Genomic DNA, 20,745 nt, shown 5'->3' with positions numbered 1-20,745 from the left:
CCCCCCCCCCCCGCTTTTTTTGGTACCAGGGATTGAACTCGGGTCTTTGCGCTTGCAAGGCAGGCCACCAAACCGTGGAGCTAAATCCCCAGCCCTGCAGCCCCTTTTTATTTTGAGACTTGTCTGAGTTGCTGAAATGCCTGGGCTGTGATCTGCCTGCTTCAGCCTCCCAGGGTGCTGGGATTACAGGCATGTGTCACCATGCCTGGCTAGTCCAGGTCCTTCTTAAGGATGCAGGATTTGTTGTAAACTTGCATCCTTTCCCTGCTGCGCATTTCCTCTTCCGCTCCTCAGGCATCTAGAATGAGGCCCAGATGGGGACATGGCACTGTGATCCCAAGTCTGGTTCCCATGCACACTGCCTGTCTTCATTGCTCCCCTCCGATACCACCCCTTCTCCAGCCCTTCTCAGCTCAGGCCGTCTTTCCACAGGAAGCTGGTGAGCTGTATAACCGTATGCTAAAGCGCTTCCGGCAGGAGAAAGCTGTCTGGATCAAATATGGGGCCTTTCTTCTCCGGAGGGGCCAGGCTGGCGCCAGTCACCGTGTGCTGCAGCGAGCCCTCGAGTGCCTGCCTGCCAAGGAGCGTGAGTGCTGGGCCCAGCCCAGGATGCACAGGGCTCTGGTGTCCACCTGGGAGTCGGGCTGGTGTTCATCCAGGGCTAGGGCAGGTGTGGTGCTCGTGGGGGCGGTGGTGTGGGTTACCTGCAGATGCTGCAGGAGGAGGAGGAGCGAGACGCAGTCAGCCCCTGCTCTGCTGTCCTGGGACCCTGCCCCTTCCTGTCCAGGGCAGAAGGGTCTGCGTTTGGCTCTAAGTCCAGCCCGCTTTTCCCTTTGAGTTTTGTCCCCTTGTTGGTCCTGACCCAAGAGCAGGAAGTCAGACTCGCTGCCCCGCGTCCCCCGGTGTAGGGCGGGGTCCATGGGCTGCTGTGCTCTGAGCACATCTCCCTGCAGACCTGGACACCATCACCAAGTTCGCCCAGCTGGAGTTCCGGCTGGGAGACGCAGAGCGGGCCAGAGCCATTTTTGAAAACGTGCTGAGCACCTACCCGAAGCGCACCGACATCTGGTCAGTCTACATTGACATGACCATCAAGCACGGCAGCCAGAAGGAAGTCCGGTGAGCAGGGAGGGCAGGCAGATGGGCACCAGAGGCTCCCAGTGCTCTTCTCTGGTCCCACTGGTGGGGTGGCCAGGCCTGGGTCACAGTGACGCCCTGAGTGGGCAGAGCCTTCGTGCCCGATCTCACCTTGTCCCCCAGCATTACTGTATGGCAGGGAGGGCTAGAGGTGGGGCGACTGAGGCCCAGAAAGAGCAAGCCCTGGCCTGGGCCCTTTGAGGTGCTTTTGGGGGTTGGGGTTTGAGCTGGCCTTTGCAATAGGCTAAATCCTTGTCCCTTTAAAAAATTTTTTGTTCTTTTTTTTTTTCCTGAGCAGAGTCTTGCTAAGTCCCTAGGTTCCCCAGGAGAGATTCAGACTTTCCATCCTCATGCCTCATGGGCTACCACAGCCCTTCTACCAGTTTTAAGCTTTGCTTCTTACAGATCCACTCCTCATTGTGAATCCCCATCCCGGTACCTTTGTCCTTATTCACTGGTAACTTTAGGAATGTAAGTCTTTTGGCATCTCTGAGTGTCTGGTGCTCATTTGGAAAATCAGGTGGTGGTGTCCCCCAGGGCCTGACAGGTGTTCACGATGATGAGAAAGGTGGCTGTGGGAGCTGGGCATGGTAGCACAAGCCTATTCCAGCACTCGGGAGGCTGAGGCAGGAGGATTGCCATGAGTGCAAGGCCAGCCTGGACTATACAGCAGAACCCTGTCTCACAAAACAGGTGGACGGGGGCTACTGGGTGATAGTGAGCCCGGGGGCCTGAGAGCAGGTGGTGAGGTAGCCAGGACCGTGGGGCTGGAGCAGGAAGTAGCTGCTTCCCTGCTCTCCTCACAGGGACATCTTTGAGCGGGTCATCCACCTGAGCCTGGCCCCCAAGAAGATGAAGTTCTTCTTCAAGCGCTACCTGGACTATGAGAAGCAGCACGGCACTGAGAAGGATGTGCGGGCGGTGAAGGCGAAGGCCCTGGAGTATGTGGAGGCCAAGAGCTCGGCGCTGGAGGACTAGCGTCTTGGGCTTCCGGAAGATTGCAGCAGGCCGGCCGGGGCTGCTCTGGCGCCCGGCACACAAGGACTATTTAACGTGCTGCTTTTTCTGCAGCACCTCAGGTGATTCTGTGTGGATGAAAAGAATCTGAGGCTGTTTATTTGTACGCTCCTGTTCCGTTTATTTATTTATTGGGAGGGGATGGTGCTGTGGATGGAGCCAAGGCCTTGCCTATGCTGGGCAAGTGCTCTACCATGGAGCTACTCTCCCGCCCTTGGGGTCCAAGTCTTCTGTGCAGTTTGTTTTATAGACTGGGTCATGTCATCTTCCTTTCTGAGGCTGCTCAGTGGTTGCAGGCAGCAGGATCATGGAGTCCCAGGAAAAGCAAGTACTCCTCCCTGAGGGGCAGTCCCTGCTTCTGTGTCCTGCCCCGGCAGGCCCTCAGTCTGGCCAGAAGTGTCTGCAGAGCGAACGTAAGCAGGCAGGCTAGGGTTCCAGGCGTGGCCTCAGCTCAGCTGATATCTTTGACCCTTCTGTGGAGGCCATGGGGCTGCTGAGGAAAGCTACAAGCTTTGGCTTAAACACCTGATGACAGCTGTCCCAGGCCCCCCGAGGCAGTGACCTCTCATCGCCAAGTGGGGTGCGGTTCAGTTCTGGGAGGCCAGCGCACACCCCACTAGCTGTTGAAGCCGGCTCTTTTTTTGGCTTGGTCCTGAGGGAATTGAAAGCTCTCTCTGACTGACCCTTAAATCCCCTGAGAGCATTTCCATGAGGAGTGACAGTTGCATGCCAGGGGGGCAGGGCGAGAGCAAGGGGGGCACCGTAACAACGCGCTGGGCTGCAGGGGCCGGCAGGGTCTCCTGCCCCAGGACATACCTGCTGAGCTGACAAGACCTAGGGTTTCCCTCTGGACACCTGACATTCCCTGCACGCCTGGTCCCTCTCACAGGGCATGGCCATACCCATTCAGTCCGCAGACACCGGGCTCAACTTTTATGGTAAGAGAAGCTTTCTCAGAATTTAAATATGTGAAATCAGGCGGGAGGCAGACGGGGTGGGGCAGCTTTCCGCAGGGCCTAGCCCACACACGCCCCCTGCAGTTAGACACAAGTTAGCTGCACGTGTGCCCTGCTGTCGCCTGGCTCTGCTGGCCTGGGGCTCTCAGCTTGGGATCCCACCAACAGGAGACCCATGGTGCTGTCAGGCAAGGACCAGGTCGGGGAGAGGTCCTCCCCACAGCTGTGAGCCAGGGCGGCCGGGGGCAGCAGGGGTCTTCAGACCTGAGCGTCCTCTGGCAGCTGGGCACATCACACTGGAACTCTGCACCCCGGATTCCTTGGTCTCCCCTCCCCTTGCCCGTTTGCCTGGTGCTGATGGCGAGTGGGGTTCTGCTTGGGACCACTGGCTCCGTGGCAGCACTCAGGAGGGGAGCAGGGCCATCTCCACGCTGTCGGGGGCTCTGCCGTTGCCCGCCAGGCCCTGGGCCCACTTGTGCAGGCGGCTGTAGAGTGGCAGGCCCTGGTTCTCACGGTACAGGTAGACCCCGGTGATGGCGTTCCACTGCGGCCGTGGCTGTGTGCCCTCCACTGGGAACTTGGCCACCAGCTCCTCGTCGTCCTTGTTGAGAGCCACGAAGCCGAAGAAGCGGCGCACGTTGTTGGCGGCCAGCACCCTGGAGTGCACCTCGGCCGTGCGCTGGAAGAGTTGGTCCTCATTGGCACGGTACTGTGCCCAGTAGGCCTCCTGGCGGTAGCTAAGCGGCGAGCAGTAGTGCTTGAGGCACTTGGTCAGGAACACCAGGATGGCCACCACACCGATGAGCAGCCACCCGAAGAGCTGGCAGGGGGACAGCAGGTTCAGGAGGGGCAGAAGCGGCCTGTCTCCCCGCCCCACAGGAGACTCCGTTTGGGAAGGGGATGGGGAGCGAGCCCCGTCCACCGGCCTTTCCTCCCTGTTACCTGCCCTTGCCTTGTCTTTTTTAGAGGGGTGGGGGACAAGGTCTTGCTATGTAGTTCATTCGGGCCTTGAATTCAATCATATGCAGCTCAGGCTGGCCTTGAACTGGTGGTGATCCTCCTGCCTCAGCCTCCCCAGTTCTGGGATTACAGGTGTACGCCACCACGCCCGTCTTGCTCTGTTTTTAGACTGTATTTCCTGCTGCTACCATTCCAGTCCCAGGCTGACCTTCCTCACCTACCTATCAAAGCCCAGCTCAAGGCCTGGAGTGTAGCTTTGGGGAGTTGTGTGTGAGACCTGGGGTCTGATCCCCAGCACCACATACACAAACCAGCCCACACTGCCAGATGGCTCGGGCCACCCCCTGGGAATCTGAGGGCCTCTGGGAACAGCCCCCCATCCCACACCACTGCCACCTGCCTTGTTTTGAGGTCACCCTGTGCTTGTCTCAAATGCCTGGGATTTAGTCTGCTGAGGGCAGGACCGCAAAAACCCATTTGCTTTGTGTGGAGGGAGTGCTCTGGGCACCTGGTCGGCACCAGGTAACACACTGTGTTACCACCTGTGGTCTCTGGTGCTGTTGCCAGCTGTTTCTCTCTCTGCCTGGGTCTCACCCTTCCTGTCTCCTCACCTCTGAGGCTGCTAAGTTCACCCCTCAGCTCAGGTTTGCTGCCTTTGCCCATCTCTGGGCCGTGCCCTCCACGCCAGATGCAGCAGAGGCTGCCCGCCTACCCCACCCACCTCCCTGGGACTCAGAGAGCACTTGAGCTGACTGGCTGGGTCTGGCTGCTCAGGCACACATCCCACCAACCCTGTGTTTCTGCGGTGGCTTGCAGGACCTGTGTGTGACTGGGATCAGGTCAGAAGCTCCTCTCCTGTTAAAAACCAAGAGCTGGTGCCAGGCGTGGTGGCGCATGCCTGTAATCCCAGCACTTGGGAGGCTGAGGCAGGAGGATCACTGTGAGTTCAAGACCAGCCTGGGCTACATAGTGAGTTCCAGGTCAGTCTCAACTCCATAGTGAGACCCTGTCTCAAAAAACAAAATAAATAAATAAAAACTGAGGGCCAAGGCTAGCGTTCAGGGCAGTTGTGTGCTCAAAACAGCCAAGGCCCAGAGCTCATCCCCAGCCCCAAACTCACTGAGGACTAGATGGACCCTTGCCTACCAAGCACCACTCAGGCTGGCCAGCTCTGATGCCTGACAGTCTGGGCACTAGACATTCCCAGAAACCCAATGCCTCTGCACCAGCCACACCAGGCAGGAAAGGCATCCCCCAGCCTAGACGCTTACCTGGGACTCGTACTTGAGCCTGCGGCTGACCTCCTCCCGGAAGACTGACAGGCTGGTAGGGCCCTCCCCACAGGGGAACCTGGCCAGGATCTCGGTGGCATGTGCCGGTGGGAAGCCCTCCTCCCCAGCTGTGAGGGACGAGGGGTCCACGAACTCACTTAGGGCACAGACGTAGGCCTCCCCGCGCAGCAGGGAGATGACAGACCAGGTGACGGGGGCCACAGCCGCGCGGCCCAGGATGGAGCTCAGGAGCAGGAAGTTGGGAGCAGCTGAGCAGTTCTTGGTCCTCCGATACTGGCACTCAGTGACCAGATTCCAGGTGTGATTATTGAGCACGATGCCAATGAGAAAGAGCGCCAGGGCGGGCACTCCGATGGCTGTCAGCCCGTACAGGTAGTTCCGGGCCGGGGAGCAGGGGCAGTGGAAAGCCACCACTGAGAAGAGCTCCTGGCTGCCCACTGTACCCAGTGCCACCAACCCATTGAAGATCATCACATCCTTGCTCTTGAAGAAGAGTGACAGGAAGCGGAAGTTCTCTGCGATCAGGGCAGCCATGGTGATGGGTGGGCTGGGGCAGAATACAGCGGAGAAGGCAGAAGCGGTGGGGTCAGTGGGTCCTGACGGATTAGAAGGGCCACGCACAGGCTGAGCAACGTCGTTCCATTTTATCACCAGTGCTGACCTGGTGCGTCCTGCGGAACACAGACAATAAGCATCTGAGCGCCGAGGCTCAGCAGGAGGCTGGGCCTGGGAAGCCATGGTAGCCACTGTCACTTGAGGGCTCCATCCCGAAGCTGTTCCACCCAATGTGCCCAGGGAGGGGAAGCCTGCAGGGGGGTTGCCACCAGCAGGGTCACAAGTAACAGCGGACTGAGACGCAGGCTTTTCTGCCTCAAAGACTTCAGGTGTTTCCTGCCTCTTCTCTCGGGGCAGCAGGGAGGGTGGTGCTGACACTGAAAGGCCTGGGACCATCTGGGGCTTCGTCATGGCTCTCGTCAGAGCCAGACTGGCTGTCCTGGTGTGTGAGGGACAAACTTGGGTCCCGGGTGGGGATGAAGGGGGCTTCCAGTCAGTGCGGAGCTTGGAGGCCTAGGGAAGTAGATAAAAGTTCTGGTCCTTGCTGTCTTCCTAGGGGTGATAAATGCTGCCTAGTGACTGTCCCACATGTGAGGGAGGGCCTGCATTTCTCTTCCCCTCAGGTCTCCAGAGTGTGGAGACAAGGTCTGAAGGGGGTGAAGTGCTTTGCTCAAAGCCATACAAATGTAGAGGCCCCTGCCAGGACTCACAACCAAGACCTAAGGAGACTCAGGGAGGGGCCGATGTGGATTGAACTAAGTTGGCTCCATCTTCTCAGTCGGCTACTCCCGTTCCCTCAGGACCCTGTCCTACCCAGCTGCTCCCAGGATCCTCCGCCCACCCCTTGGAGCTGCAGGCCTGGGAACTGTCCCACACCCCAGCTCCGCTTGCTCGCTCGCTAACAACAGGAAGCCCTAAGAAGACTGGGCCCGCCCGCCCACCAGCACTTCCGGAGTTGTCCTCCAGGGTGGTGGTCACCTGCGGTCAGCCAGATGGCCAGGAAGCGGCCATGGCTTCAGGCTACTGCAAAGCTGGGTCCAACTCGGTCCCAGACTCCACCCACATAGCCAGAGAGGGTGTAGTCCCAGATCCTCCCCATCACTGGAAGGAAAACAGGACTCCCCGGGCTTGATGAGCCCGGAGTGGAGGGAGGAGCTGGGTAGCAAACCAAAGTGAAGGCCTGTGTCTGGCCCGTCTGTGCGCGCCTCTGCACCCTCACCTTTCACGCTCTGCCAAGGCCTGCCATGGCCCAGCAGGGGTGTGTGGCCACCAGGATGTCTGACTCCCATGGGCTCCAGTCCAATGCTCTGGGAAAGGGACTTGCTTAGGAAGATAAATGGCATTTTCTCCCCCTCTTCTTTCTTGGTTTCTGAGCACCTAATTAGGTCCCTGGGCCCATCCACCCACCCAAAGTGGGGTAGGAGATGGCTGTATGGGCGGTGACAAGCAGAGGACAGATCGGGCCCCTTCCAAGACCTGCGCCAGGAACTCGCTGCTAGCAGTGCAAATGGGGTCCTGGGCACTGGTGAGGCCCAAGTCAGCCCCCTGCAGGGGCAGGGCTCCAGCTGGGGCCCCTGGGGCAGGCCCTGCTCCAGCTGCAGTCCCTCGGCCGCCCTTGGCCCTCATGCCAGGCACAGCTGGGAGGCCCCCTTACCTGGGCCAGCGGTGGTGGCATGTGGCCTGGCGTCTGCGGGGTGGGCCTGGGCAGAGATTCCAGCGGGCGCGGCTGGGGCTGTCTGCACCAGAGTGTCCCTTGGCCTGCCCTGTGCTCCTGCTTGCTGATGGCCAGGATGTTTGAGACCCGCAGGGCCTGGGGCTGTCGTCTCCACAATTTTACGTCTAGGCGTCTACAGACACATTTAACTCCGTAAAAGAAAGAACGAGTAGGATGCAGCGCGTGCGCCAGCAAGTGGAAAAACAGCCTCTAGCGGCAGGGGAGGGGGAGGAGGCGGTGGCGGGGCGGTGCGAGGGGAGGAAGTGGGGAAGCGGGTTCTGGTTCCCGGCTGCTGTCCAGGCCCACGGCTGGTGGCTGCTTCTGGGCGTCCTGTCTGGGCTTCACCCTGGGGTGCCGGGTACCACGGAAGGACCTCAGCAGAAGCCGGAGTGCCCTGGGGAGACTTGGCCTGGCCCTCCCTCTGCGCCCGTGTGTGTGGCCCATCGGCAGAGGCTGCTGAAGGAGCGGCCGGGCAGGCCAGGACGGGCCCTGCCTTCTTGGGCCCTTCTCCCTCTGAGCATCCTGCCGGCTGAACACCCTCCTTGAGGATCTGGCCCAGACTCAGCTCTCTTCCAGGGGTGCTTGGGTCTCTGGACAGATGATGAGGGAGGGCGAGCTGGGATTCTCTGAAGGGAAAGGGACTGTGTTGCTGTGCTTCTGTGTTTCCTTCAGATCCAGCCGTGTGCCAGCCAGTTCCTCCTTCCCTGAGAACCGCTTCCTCGTCCTCAGGAAGCAGGGTTGTGACCACTTCACTGAAGGCTCTGGCTCCCGGTCCGTCCAGTTGCCCTGGCTTTCGGCTCTCACTGAGCCCTTGAAGCCCACCCCCACAAGGGGACCCACCCTCCTCCCAAACACAGCCAGAGGCCGATGGCGGTGGTGACAGCTGCCCTGCCCAGACCAGGGGCCGGAGGTGGGTGGAGCTCCGGTTGGAAAGACTAGGCCCCTCCTCTCTGACTAGCAGCAGCTGGGTCTTTCTGTTCCTCTCCTACCCTGTGTGCCCCTGTGTGCTCTGGAGGGAGGAAGCGGGGAACCCTCAGGTTCAGCCATGAACCAGCATCAGCCACCATAAGGGTGAGGTAGATGCCCTTATCCCCAGATGGGAAACTGAGGCACAGAAAAGGAAGCACCTGTCCAGCAACATGGTCTGGATGTGGTAGAGTCACCACTGCCACCCTTAATCTAAGTGGTTTCCCCTTGGGGTGGTAGTCCTCACCCCAGGGTCCCTCCCCGGTGGTTCCTTGAGAAATGAGACTTCTCTAGCCCTGGGCATGGGCTGGTTTTCCCTGAGATCTGCCTGTGGTGGCCCAGGACTCCTCCACGGAACCTTTTGTACTCAGTGCTAAGTGAACAGAGCCCGCCGTGACCAGAGTCTGGCTTCCCCTCTGGGGCTGGCTCTCAGTGTGTTTCATCACGGCCCACCTGGGCCCTCTCAGCCTCACCCAGGAGTCTGACCAAGATCACGAGAGAGCTGATGGCCTCCCAGGCCCCAAGCCTAGGGGAGGAGAGATCTTCAAAAGTCACAGACAAGGTACCCAGGTGGTTGTGCCCACCTGTAATCCCAGCACTCTGGGAGGCTGAGGCAGGAGGACCTTCAATTCAAACCCAGCCTGAGCAATTTAGTGACTTAGGAAATCCCTGCCTCAAAATTTTAAAAAGTGCTGGGGTGTATAAAAGGCCTTGGATTCAGTCGCCAACAAATTGAGGAAAAAAAAAAAAAAGTGACAGGCAAGAGGGAATCCTGGGCACGCAAACCCGTGAGGCCTGAGAAGTGAGTCAGGGAGTGAGTCAGCCCCTGGGAGGGGAGACAGGTGTCCCGTGCTGCACCTCCAAGTCAGCTCTGACTGATACTGCCCAGGGCCACTGTCCCAGCCTCCAGCGGCCATCACAGCCCCGGGCTACGGCCGCCTGCTCCCAGCCTCCTTGCTCATGGGGCCTGCGGACATGGGGCTGCCGGTCTCTGCCAGCCCCCAGCCTGTGCTCTGTGTGGCTCGAGGGTCTACACTCTGCTGAGGTAGGTGGCCACCTCTCTGCGCGGGGCCCGGGGCCCTCCCCCCACCCAGCCGTTGCCCAGCAGTGGCTCCTCCTGGCCTAGGTGCAGGGGTGGCCTGCACTGGTGCCAGCTGGTGAGCAGCCTGTTCATGGTGCCTTGGTCCGTGATGCCGCGAAGCTTGTCCCTCTCCTCTCCAGTGCCGTCGGTCGGGCTGTGGGCCGTGGAGGCCGCTGTGGCAGTGGCCAGGGCCCCGTGGGCGTGGCCCAGCTCCAGGTCATGGCTCACCGCCTCGAAGAACTGCTGGATGCAGACCTTGGCGAAGGCCCTGGCGTGTTCCGTGCATGTGTCGTCGAAGAGCTTGCGCTCGATGTCGATGTAGTGGGACCAGTACTTGCTCTTGAGGAAAGCGGCCTGCGTGAAGCAGGGCCGCACCGACCGGACCACGAAGGCCAGCAGCGTGGTGAGCAGCACGAAGGACCAGCCCAGCGCCTGCAGGGATGGCAGTGTCAGCAGGCCTGGCCACCCCCTCCCAGCCTGCCCAGACCCCCACAGCACCCTCAGGCCTTTACACAGGACAGTGAAGCCTGGATGAGTGACTTTGCCGCTTGGCCTCCGTGTAAAACTGGCTCATATGGACCTACCTCGCTGGAAAGACGTCATTCCCCTGGCAAGAGACTTGGTACTTGGGACTGAAGTCCAGCACATGGGGTGAGGCTGCCTGGGTTTGAACCCTGTGCCCCCTCTTCCTGCTGGCCCGGGAGTTGAGCCTCTGGCTCCTGTGCCTCAGTTTCCTTGCCTATAGAGTGGGCCTATGACCCCTAAGGCTTCTTGTGAGCTGACAACTCAGCATCCTGCTGTCTAGTGGGAGGCATTCTCATGCCGTGCGTCCCTCCCGGAAACCGTCCTGCCTGCCCAGGCCGGAGTGGCCCTTCCTCTCCTGAGCTCGGCTCCTCTCCTCTGGTCCCCTGCACGCACAGTAGCAGGTGGGCACCTCCTCCGTTGGCACCGAGCTGGGTCCTGGGGACCCAGGCACAAACCCAACAGGCACCCAGACTGACGGGAAGCGCGGCGTGGGCGGCCCAGCTCTGCCCTGACCCTCGTGGGCTGTGCTTGGGTCAAGCTCCCAGTGCACAGAGGAGCACTTGGCAGATCGGCACCCAGCAGGAGAAAGACAAAGGCCTGTGGCAGGGGCCGGGTGGGACCTGCAGACACCTGGTCTGGGGGCTCCCCAGCGGCTCAGTGAGCCCGCCATGAGCACCCCGAGTGTCTCCTCGTGCCAGGAATCCGGTTCTCCGTGGAAATTTCTGGTTTTTAGATGAAACTAAAGTTGACTCCAGGGTTCAGTTGCTACAGGCAAAATGGAACTCACCTGCAGCCTGGGGTCTGGAGCCTTTCTGCTCACCATGGGGGTAGCTGCCCCGTGCCCAGGGCCTGGCAAGACTGGACAGGCACCCTTGGGAGAGGAGTGGGTCTGAAAGGACTGGGACATTCAGTGAGACATCCAGGCCCCTGGCTGGTGAAAGAGGCCTGACCAGGGAGGCCCCAGCCACGGCAGGGCTCAGTGTTCACCAGGGCGCTCGCCACGTCCCTCCTGCCCTCACAGGGCTGGCCCAGCCTTGCAGTCTCTGTCCAACATCACAGAGCCAGTGCCAGGGGTCCTCGGGTCGTATCCCAGCGGGGTGGCTCCCTCCCGGGGCACCTGGACCCCAGCTCCCGCTCCCAGCCGGCAGGTGCTGGCTGGGGTATTTGCCAGGGAAATGTACCCAAATGGCCTGGCCACCCTGACCTCGCTGGTGCTGGACCTGGAACAGGAAAAGGATGCAAATCCCCTGCTTCTCAGCTCGGCACCCTTGGGGTCTGTCAGGGACTTCAGGGGTGGTCCAGGCTCTACCTTGTGTGCCTGCCCCACTGCGCCGAGGGGAAGCCCAGGGGAGGCCTACCCAGGCGCCACGTGCGAAGTGACTTGGCCCTCACCTGGGAGATGCAGCGCAGGTAGCGCACGACCACGTCGCGGGCCAGCAGCCAGTCGCCGTCGTAGATCTCCGGGCAGGGCACCCGGGCCAGCAGGCGGGCGAGCTCAGGAGCGGGCAGGCCAGGTGCCTGGCTGCCATTGCCCAGTGCAGCCACTGGCACGGCGGTACAGAAGGCGCAGAGAAAGCACTTGCCATCCAACAGGGTGACGGCCACCCAGACCACGGGTGCGATGAGGGCGCGCTGCGCCATGGAGCAAAACATGTAGCGCAGGACGGCAGGGTCCTTGGCCCGGCGGCCCAGGGGCCGCTTCCACTCCTCGGCCAGCATGGACACGTTGTTGTTCATGACCAGGCCGAGCAGGAAGAGCACCAGCGGCGGTGCCAGCAGGATGCCCGCGCTGTAGACTGCGTTGTAGCCGGGCAGGCAGGGGCAGTTGAAGTCGAAGGCGGAATACATCTGGGCACTGGCCAGCGCCATGATGCCGCAGATGCCGTTCATAAAGGACTCCTGGTTGGACTGCAGGAACTGGAAGATCATCCGGAACTTGTCCATCGTGGCCGTGCGGCTGGCAGCCCAGTCTCCTCACGTCAGCTTCAGCCTGGGACGGCTCTAGGGGCCCACCCTGTCCTCGGGGCGCCCCCTGCATGCTCAGGGCAGTGCCCTGGTCACTGTCGCTTTGAGGCCCCTCCTAGTCAGGTGCGGCCGGAGAGGGTGCCACCTGGCCAATCCTTAGGGTGCAGCCAGCATGGCGCCCCTCCCTCGCCCTCCCTGGCCCTTCTCCCTCCCCAGAGGCCACGCCTGGTGGGGACCAGCTCTCCTGCTGTGGGAGGGAGGTGGGGAGAGGGCGGGCTGGGTGCAGGCAGGGAAGCTGGCTCTGCTGGGCTGGGGCTGGAGCACCCCCGGCTGCTGGTGTGAGCCGCTCTCCTCCAGCCTCTCCCACAGGTCTTTCTGGTGTGGGACCAGGGGCTCCTGCTTACGCTGGTGTGGTGTGGGGTCGGCGGCGGGGTGGTAGTTTTGGAGCAGGTGTCGTGGGTCACAGTGGGTGGTGGAGTGGAGGAGGAGGAGTTAACCTGGCCACAGCACGGCGTGAGACACCCTGGATCTGGGCTGTCCCACTTGGCTTTGACCGAGTGCATGGACCAGGAGCCACAGCCTATGAGAATCCAGTGCCTGTGTTTCCAGCCCGCTGTGTCTCTGGGTGTCCGCCTGTCTCTGGGATGAGGACGGCAAACTCCTTCCTGCCTCTCCATCTCCTGCCTCTACCTCCCCAGCAGGACACAAAGGGGCTTGGGCATGGGGATCTGGCCCTCTGATGCCCATGGCTCCCCTTCAGGGTAGGGCAGGGTAGGTCTGGCTCCAGCCGAGGACAGGACATGAAGGCAGGGCTGACAGAGCCCTGACGGGGTATCACTGTGGACCCTGTGTCTGCCCCCCAGTGTCTGGGCCCAGCCACGAGTTGGCTGGTGCTGTCTATGCATGCGGGTACAATCACGTCCATGGTCTTTGTGTCCGTGTCTCTGTGTGTGAGGTAAAAGAACTGGTGTTGGCCTAGCTGCTCCCAAGTGGAGCCTTGCACAAGGCCCTTCACGGCTTGTCCGACCTCACGCTCCTGCAGGGTGGGTCCCACTGCCCCATTCAGAGGTGGGGACAGGTTGCCTAGCTGTGAGCCCTGGCCTAGCCCTCTTGAGTGTAGGGTGGAAGAGGGGTCAGGGAATCGGCTTTTCTCCTTTTTGGCTTCTCTGCTGTTCTTCAAGTCCAGGAGGAAATGCTGTGTGTCACAGAGTACAGGCTGGGCTGAATTGTCCTCCCAGCTGGAAGGCTGGCCCTGGACACCTGCCACTTTTGGCTGGTGGTGCCTGAAAGGCCCTTGCAGGGCTCCCCGAGGGACACCCATGGGTGTCTGAGGATGAGGGAGACCCAGCAAAGAGGCAACATCCCCGGTGCTGGCTGCAGTGTTGGTGGGCCTGGCTGCTCCGGGGTCTGAGTTGCTGGGCAGGCATAGCCCCTGCCTGGTGTGTTGGGGGAGGGGGGGGCCGGCAGCTCAGGAACTGAGCCTGAGTCCCATATCCCTGTGTGGCAGTCTGCCCTCTGAGCGGCATTGAGCTGGTTGAAAGGTGCCTGCTGGGACCACAGGGAAAACCTGCAAACAACAAAACTTTTATTTATTTATTTATTTTTTGAGACAGGGTCTCACTATGTAGTTGAGACTGACCTGGAACTCACTATGTAGCCCAGGTTGGTCTCAAACTCACAAAGATCCTCCTGCCTCAGCCTCCCAGTGCTGGGGTTAAAGGCATGAACCACCATGCCCTGCTCTCAAAGCTTTTAATTTTTTAAAGACAGGTTCTCACTATGTAGTTCAGGCTGGCCTCAAATTTCCAGGATCCTCCCACCGGACTCCCAAGTGCTGGGATGACAGGTACGTGCCACCCTGCCTGGCCTCAACCTTACTTGGGTCCTTGATCTAACAGTCTTATTAGATTCTGGACTCATCATTCCCCTTACACCAGTGATTTTGATTGTGGATGTCACTGAAAGTGAAGGATGAGTGTTAGTCTATAAATATCATTTGAACTATTGGAAAGTTTTGAATGGTTGTGAAAAATAGTTTTAAATTTACCCCTTAGTTGAGGTAGTTTTGTGGGTGGGGAGTAATGTTTATCAGCCATTTGAAGTGATCATCATTAAAGAGACTTGAACAGGAAGTATCTGCTGTCATTTCCTGCAAAAGAGTTGACCCTGAAAAGTTGTGCTACTTCAGCAATCCCAAGTACTCAGGAGGCTGAGGCAGGAGGATTATAAATTAGAGGCCAGCTTGGGCAATTTAGAAATACTATTCTCAACATAGAAAAAAAAAAATTAAAGGGCTGGGGCTCAGTGTTCTGCCGCCTGCCTCACAAGTGCAAGGACCCGAGATTGATCCCCATACCAATAAATAAATAAATAAATAAATAAATAAATAAATAAATAAATAAGTAGGTTAGAATGTATCTTAGTAGTAGAGTGCCTCTGGGTTGGATTCCCAGTACCAAAAAAACAAAACAAAACAAACAAAAAAAAACAGAGAAAAGAAAAAAGAAAGAAAAATCAACCAAGCAAACAAAAACAGTTGTGCTCACCAAAGCAACTTCAAGTTTCTCATTTTGAGAAGATTAGGAGCTTTCGCTTGATTTTTGTTCTGTGGTGCTGGGGATCAAACACAGGGTCTTGCTAAATTGCCTGGGTGGGATTTGAATTTGAATCCTCCTGCCTCAGTCTCCCAAAGCGCTGGGATGGTAGGCAAACACCACCAAGCCTGACCAGTTGGAAGTTTTATACAAATTCAGTGTTTAATATTGTTCCTATTGCCTCATATTTCCTTTTTCTTCTAATTACATAGTATAAAGAAAATGTAATCATTGGGTTTGCTTCACTTTTCTCCAGGCCACAGCCCACGCGTGGAGAGGCTTGGGAAGCTCGGGCTGAGACACGAGTGGGCGGGAGAGTCCTGAGGTGGAGCTTGCAGGATGGGGCACAGTCCCTTCTGAAAGGACCTGCAGCCTGCGTGGTGTGCACACCTCCTGTCGTCCCGACACTCTGGAAAGCCGAGGCAGGAAGATGGAAAGTCCAGCTCAGGCAATTAGCGAGTTAGTGAGACCCTGACTCAAAATAAAGATGGGCCAGGGTTCAGGGTGAAGGCCCACGGTTCAATTTCTAGGACCTCAGAAACAAACATGCAAGCAAACAAAGGATCCAGAGGGCTCTCGTCCCCTCCTTTCACAATGGAGGCTGGAGGAAGCCGCACCCTGCAGCCACTTCCCCCAGAGCCAAGCAAGGTGCTGCTCAGGCCGCCCAGCCTGCGGGACTTTGTTTCTGCGCCCACGTGGGGCAGGAGACGCCCAGGCGCCAGCTCCTCCTGCCCTTGCACGTCTTGTCCTGTCTGCCCTAGGCATTGCCCAGGCCCTCTTTTTTTCCCCACCGAACAGTCAAGTTTTTCTCTGAAGAGCAACCTAAGTGGTGATGGGCTGAAGTCTTAACTGTGCCCCGTGCCCTGAGCCAGGGACACAACCTTTGTGTGCCTCAGCCTCCCCTCTGTGAACCGCGGATGGTCATGGAGCCGCCAGGTGACTGTGAGGAGGCTGGCGGGAGAGGGCTCATCGCGGTGCCAGGTGCAGTGAGCCCAGCACAGGCCCGGTGCTGTGATGGGGTCCGAGTGTGTCTGCAGGGGCTCCAGGTGGGCAGCAGCCGCGAGATCGACGCCGGCCCTCCTCTCCTGGGCCCTGCCTCCCTGCTGTCCCCAGGCCCCTGCCCTGCCTTCTGCTGCACTGCAGACCCCAAGGCTCGCTGCCCTTGCCTTCGGCCTGTCCTCTGGCAGACTGTCTTCCTTCCTGGGGTGCAGGGCTGAGGGCGAGGTCCTCACCAGTCCCCATGGGGCGAGCGCTGGTGCCAAGGGCCTGACAGTGGGACCTTCGGGAGAGTGGGCTTTCTCACTGTCCTGGGCCCCTCCCTCCGCCTCCTGGGCATCTTTGCTGTCACCGCTGTTCTCACACCCTTGTCTGGGGACTCGAGGCAGGGGCTGCTGTCAGCTGGGACCCTGGGGGCTCCCTCCTGTCGTGCTGTGAGTGACCACTGATGCCTGGCCCTTCCTGTCGCAGTGAGTTATTTTTACAGTCCCCGTCCAGCCTGATGAATGGAGCGTACAGTTTGAGCAGGACACCGGAGCCTGCTCTGCCTCCTAAACCCCTTTACTTGCCACTTGTCTCCACCCGCAACCCTCACCAATTCCTCAGTTCTTGCTTGCCTGGCCCCCAGTAGAAACATTCTCAGGCTGTAGCCAGTGTGGGATTTTAGGAGCAAACAACTGATTAAATTACTGCTTAATCGTAGTAATGACTGCAATCCACATTTGATCCTATGGCCTACATGACTCAGAGGTCCCCTCTAGGTTTATACTTCAGCTCCCCAAACAGGACCAACCCCACCCTACCTCAGGGCCTTTGCATATGCTTTATACATTCCTAGGATGATGCTTCTCCTATTCTTTATCTGAGAAATTCTTGCTCATCCTTAAGATCTCAGGTAAATTATCTCATAGCACTCAGAGCCCTTTAATGCACAGGTCCCACTCTTAATTATCCTGGATGGGTGTTTTTGTGATATCTGGCATTCCCAAAGAACTACAAAGGCAAAAGGTCCACATCTTTATTAGTTAGGCTTCACTTAAGAAACAGACTTCATATGATACAGAAAGCATTTACAAGGTAGCTTTGCAATGGCTGCTTACCGTGTCAGGTGTGAAAGAAAGCAGAAGGGCCATCTGCACACTGGAAAGCTGGAGGATCCAAAAGTCAAAGGCCTGGAGCTCACCAGAGTCCTGCGAGTCCATGTCAGGAAGCTGAGGGGTTGTGCTGTGGAAGCCTGGAGACCGACGCCCAAAGGGGATGGTGAAGACCAGCTCCTCTGGAGAAGCAGAATGGAGACTTCCTGCTTTCCCTCTTCATTCCATCCAGGCTGCAAACCCATTGGTTGGAGCCACCCAGCCAGGGTGGGACTTCCTGCTTCCATAAGTCAATCAACCAGACCTACAGGAACTGTACTGGAACCATCGGCTGAGTGTTTCTTACCTGCGTTGACACCACAATTGACAACACCTGCTCTGTCACATCTCCTGACTTCCACAACAGCTTGCCTAGTGTGTGAGGCCTGGGCATGGGCCCTGCATTGTGCACATGAGGTAGGAGGCACTGGCTTTGCAGACCAGTTACAGCCCCAGCCCTGAGATACCACACCGATTTGAGGAGGGTGCAGGCTCAGATTACACGCTGAATGAGTGCGTAGGTAAGAGAACAAAGGAAGAAGTGAGCTTGGAACTAAGATAGATTTAGGGGAGGCTCAGACCAGGCATCCAGCTTCTGGAGGAGAGAGGGGCTGACACTCACCACGTGGCACCGGCCACAGTAGCCGTCACCTAGCTCTGCTACCATATGCCTGTGGTCTCTTAGGGCTCAGGACTCCCCACCTGCAGTCCCAGCCTGCCCAACAGCACCCAGTCACAGGCATGCAGACCCGTTTCACTTGGCCTCAGAGAATGGAGGAGCCAGGCCTGAGAAGACCCTTTGTTTCCATGAGTCCCTGGGGAGGAAGCAAGCTGGTAGGACCCATGGTGCCCTCTCAGGCCACATGCCTCTCCCCTCTCACAGCTTTTGGGGCCACCCTGCAGCAGCATCTCCACCTGGCTGACCCCAACCCAGGCAGGCAGGCTCCTGCAGGTTTCCATGACCCCGCCAGAACCCTGTGCTTGGGCTGGACCACCTCCAGGGACAACACCTGCCCTGATCATGTGCTACGAACCATATTCCCCTTCCTCCCTCTCCTGGGGCTCCTGGAAGGGCTGGACCTGGAGCTTGTGCTTGCCGGTCTTGAGACTGTGCTCTAGCTGCCTTAGGACTGCTCCTTCCTCTACTTGTCTGCCCTGTTCTTCCTCCTAGATGCCCCCTCCTCTCACTGAAGCTTGCTCTATCTATCTGTCTATCTATCTATCTATCTATCTATCTATCTATCGAACAATCATTTATCTAATTGAGATAGGGTCTTGCTCTGCAGGCTGGCCTTGAACTTGTGGTGATCCTCCTGCCTCAGCTTCCCAAATACTGGGATTTCAGGGATGCACACCATGCCCGCAAACCCCTTATCCTGCAGCTTCGGGTGTCCTTATCGCACAAGTTGCTCAAACGCCACCCTCGTCCTGCCCTCGCCTGTAGGACAAGGTCTCAGTTTGCCATAGAGGCTGCTGCGATTTTCCCTCTGACTGCAGACCTGGGAGCGGTGGGGGTCGCAGCTGCTGCAGCTGTACAGTGGGGATTTCCTCTCCCTGCAGACAACTGTGGTGCAGGGCATGCCGTTGCTGTCACACATTCGCTCTGGGTCTGCACCCATCTCTGCTGTCCCCCTAACAGGCAGGGAGCTCCAGCAGGCACGGGGAGGACACCTGTGAATTCCTATTCCCTGGTGCAGTGCTTTCTGTGTAGCAGGTGCTGTATGAATGCTCAGTAGAAGAAGGCAGGGTTATGCACTACAGGGGCTGATTGTTTGCTTGCAGTGCACTCCATTCCGTGCCACTGCAGACATTTGCATGGCTGGACCACAGCCAGGAGTGGGGTGGCAGGGATTTCAGGTTTCACAGTGACTTGCAGGAATCCAGGAGAGCAGAGACGGCAGGGCTGGGCTCCAGGGAACTAGGGCTGCTAGGGCTCCTGTGCTGACCGCAGAGCCCCAAGGAAGTAGCAAAACCCAGAGTGATCCCAGCTCAGCAGGTGTGTGGCCATGTGCTGATAGAGATAGTGGTGTGGTTATGTGCAAGTGTGTGTGTGTGTGTGTGTGTGTGTGCGTGTGCGCGCGTGTGGCCAAAACCCCAATAGAGAGGACGGTCAGCCAGACTCCTCCATCAAAACTGGCCTCCTTTGTGCGCAGGCTGGTCTGCTCCTCATCAGAGCTGTGCCCCTTAACAACCCGAGCAGAAGTTCCTCCCTGTTTTCTCTTCCTTGCTAACCCTAATAAATCAGCCTCTGCCCTCACCCATGCATCCTGAGATGCTTTTCTGCAGTGATACTGCAGAACCTGGGGGCCACGCTGAGCTCCCTGTCTCCTCCTCAGATCTCACTGGTTACAGGGCTCCTGAGCCAGATCCCAAGCCTGTACCCAGCTCTCAAGAAATCCTCACCAGGGTGCCAGTTTCTTGCTGGAACCCCTGGCAGGCCCAGGGGAGTGGAAAGTCTTAGGAAGGAACTGTGTAGAGCTCAGGAGTCAGGCTGCAAGTGACAGGCAGGGAGGGGATGGAGAGACAGCTCCTTCGGCTGCCAGGGGTGGAAGACTGGGCTGGGAAGGGGGCCGCAGTAGAAGGCAGGTCAAGGCTAGAAACAGACCTGTGGGAGCAGGGAAGGGACAGCTGGGAAGGTCAGCTCCCTTGACATTTGAATAGAGAAACATACATTCATCAGGAAAATATAAACTATTCACTAGAAGAGTCGTTGAGAGACACTAGTTGTGTTTTCAAGGGAAACTTTAGCTGAGCTTCAGAACCATGGTAGAAGCTGCAGGAAGCCCAGTAAGGGCACCGAAAACAAACTCTCAAAATGATGCAAAGGACAGACAGCTGTGGTAGCTGAGAGCCAACTCCAGAGCCAGGCCTCCTCGGCTCCAATTCTAGGTGACATTGGCTATCTTAGCCTCTTTAAGCTTTTTCTGTTCTAAAAAATGGAGCTGGCCTGGTCCAGGGAGGCACAGTTGTAATTCCAGCTACTTGGGAGGTTGAGATGGGAGGATCACAAGTGTGAGGTCATTCTTGGCAATTTCTTGAAACCCTGGCTCAAATAAATTAAATTAATAAGGGCTGGGAAGTAGTTCAGTGGTAAAATGCTTGCCTTGGGTTTATTCCCTAGCAACACACACACACACACACACACACACACACACACACACACACACAATCATGCCTACTTCATTAGGTATCATGAGGATTAAATGAGTTAATATATGTAGAGAAGTCATAGTAGGCATCATGCAAACGTGCTATTATAATTGCTTTAATTATTTGGAATCGACACCTGGAACCCAGAACCCACAACAGATCTATTTTGACTCTCCCTACTTAAAAGATTCGTGCACTGACCAGAAGCATCCCAGGGATTAGAAAGGAGATTGTAGGGCCCAATCCCGGATGCTGAGTCAGCCTGCGCTTGGCTAGAACCCCAGGGCAGTTTGCGGAGCACCCTGGAGGCCACACGCAGAAACCAGACAGAGAGCAGGCTCTCTGGGAAGGAGGCCAACAAGGCAGGCTGCCTGGCTTGGGTTCCTCGGGGCCTGGAAAGCCCCTGGGTCGTGTAGATGCTATGGGCCCTTAACAGGAGGCAGTGCCACTGTCCAGGCCCTGCAGGGCCCTACACATCCGTGTGCTGGGACAGCCTGGTGCCCGGGGCCACCATGGGGGAGCGGTGGCTGAGGCCAGCCCCGCCGAGCCCAGGGGAGGCCGCAAGCGCCAGCGGTGGCTTGCTGGAGTACCAGCTGCTCAGGAGGCTGTCCACCTGCTCCCGGCTGCAGACTGCCCGCAGGTGGGCCTTACTGCACCCAATATCCGGGTCCTCCGGATCCTCGGGAGGCGCGGGGGGCTCGGCA

General features: G+C 58.2%; 4 protein-coding genes across 8 annotated transcripts in view; 1 reads left to right on the top strand and 3 right to left on the bottom strand.

Moving 5' to 3' along the window:
- Pdcd11 (programmed cell death 11) overlaps positions 1 to 2,224 on the top strand; it is a 38,782-nt gene extending 36,558 nt beyond the window's left edge. For 4 of the 5 annotated variants that reach the window (XM_010626454.3, XM_010626453.3, XM_010626451.3 and 1 more), the window contains exons 34-36: positions 433 to 586; positions 954 to 1,119; positions 1,944 to 2,224. In XM_010626454.3, coding sequence (XP_010624756.1) covers positions 433 to 586; positions 954 to 1,119; positions 1,944 to 2,115 — 492 coding nt within the window. In that variant the 3' untranslated portion in view covers positions 2,116 to 2,224. The remainder of the gene's footprint in view (positions 1 to 432; positions 587 to 953; positions 1,120 to 1,943) is intronic. The other variant, XM_010626452.3, reaches the window with a different exon arrangement.
- Positions 2,225 to 2,317: 93 nt separating this feature from the next.
- Calhm2 (calcium homeostasis modulator family member 2) lies at positions 2,318 to 8,088 on the bottom strand. Its single transcript, XM_010626449.3, has 3 exons — positions 7,572 to 8,088; positions 5,342 to 6,033; positions 2,318 to 3,930 (listed from the first exon to the last, which is right to left on the bottom strand). Exons 2-3 carry the CDS (start codon positions 5,894 to 5,896, stop codon positions 3,514 to 3,516), a joined length of 972 nt encoding a protein of 323 aa, XP_010624751.1. The 5' UTR covers positions 5,897 to 6,033; positions 7,572 to 8,088; the 3' UTR covers positions 2,318 to 3,513.
- A 1,210-nt stretch (positions 8,089 to 9,298) lies between these two features.
- Calhm1 (calcium homeostasis modulator 1) lies at positions 9,299 to 12,350 on the bottom strand. Its single transcript, XM_010626458.2, has 2 exons — positions 11,596 to 12,350; positions 9,299 to 10,110 (listed from the first exon to the last, which is right to left on the bottom strand). Exons 1-2 carry the CDS (start codon positions 12,145 to 12,147, stop codon positions 9,628 to 9,630), a joined length of 1,035 nt encoding a protein of 344 aa, XP_010624760.1. The 5' UTR covers positions 12,148 to 12,350; the 3' UTR covers positions 9,299 to 9,627.
- Positions 12,351 to 20,510: 8,160 nt separating this feature from the next.
- Positions 20,511 to 20,745, bottom strand: part of Calhm3 (calcium homeostasis modulator 3) — a 3,394-nt gene continuing 3,159 nt past the window's right edge. Inside the window, exon 3 of the mRNA XM_033761238.1 lies at positions 20,511 to 20,745. This exon is cut by the window's right edge and continues 272 nt beyond it. Coding sequence (XP_033617129.1) covers positions 20,511 to 20,745 — 235 coding nt within the window.

The sequence above is a fragment of the Fukomys damarensis genome, unplaced genomic scaffold, assembly GCF_012274545.1.
Source record: "Fukomys damarensis isolate Sample0158 unplaced genomic scaffold, DMR_v1.0_HiC HiC_scaffold_8, whole genome shotgun sequence".
Taxonomy (NCBI): Eukaryota; Metazoa; Chordata; class Mammalia; order Rodentia; family Bathyergidae; genus Fukomys; species Fukomys damarensis.
The sequence above is the reverse complement of the archived record's forward strand: the minus strand, read 5'-3'. Positions and strand labels throughout refer to the sequence as shown.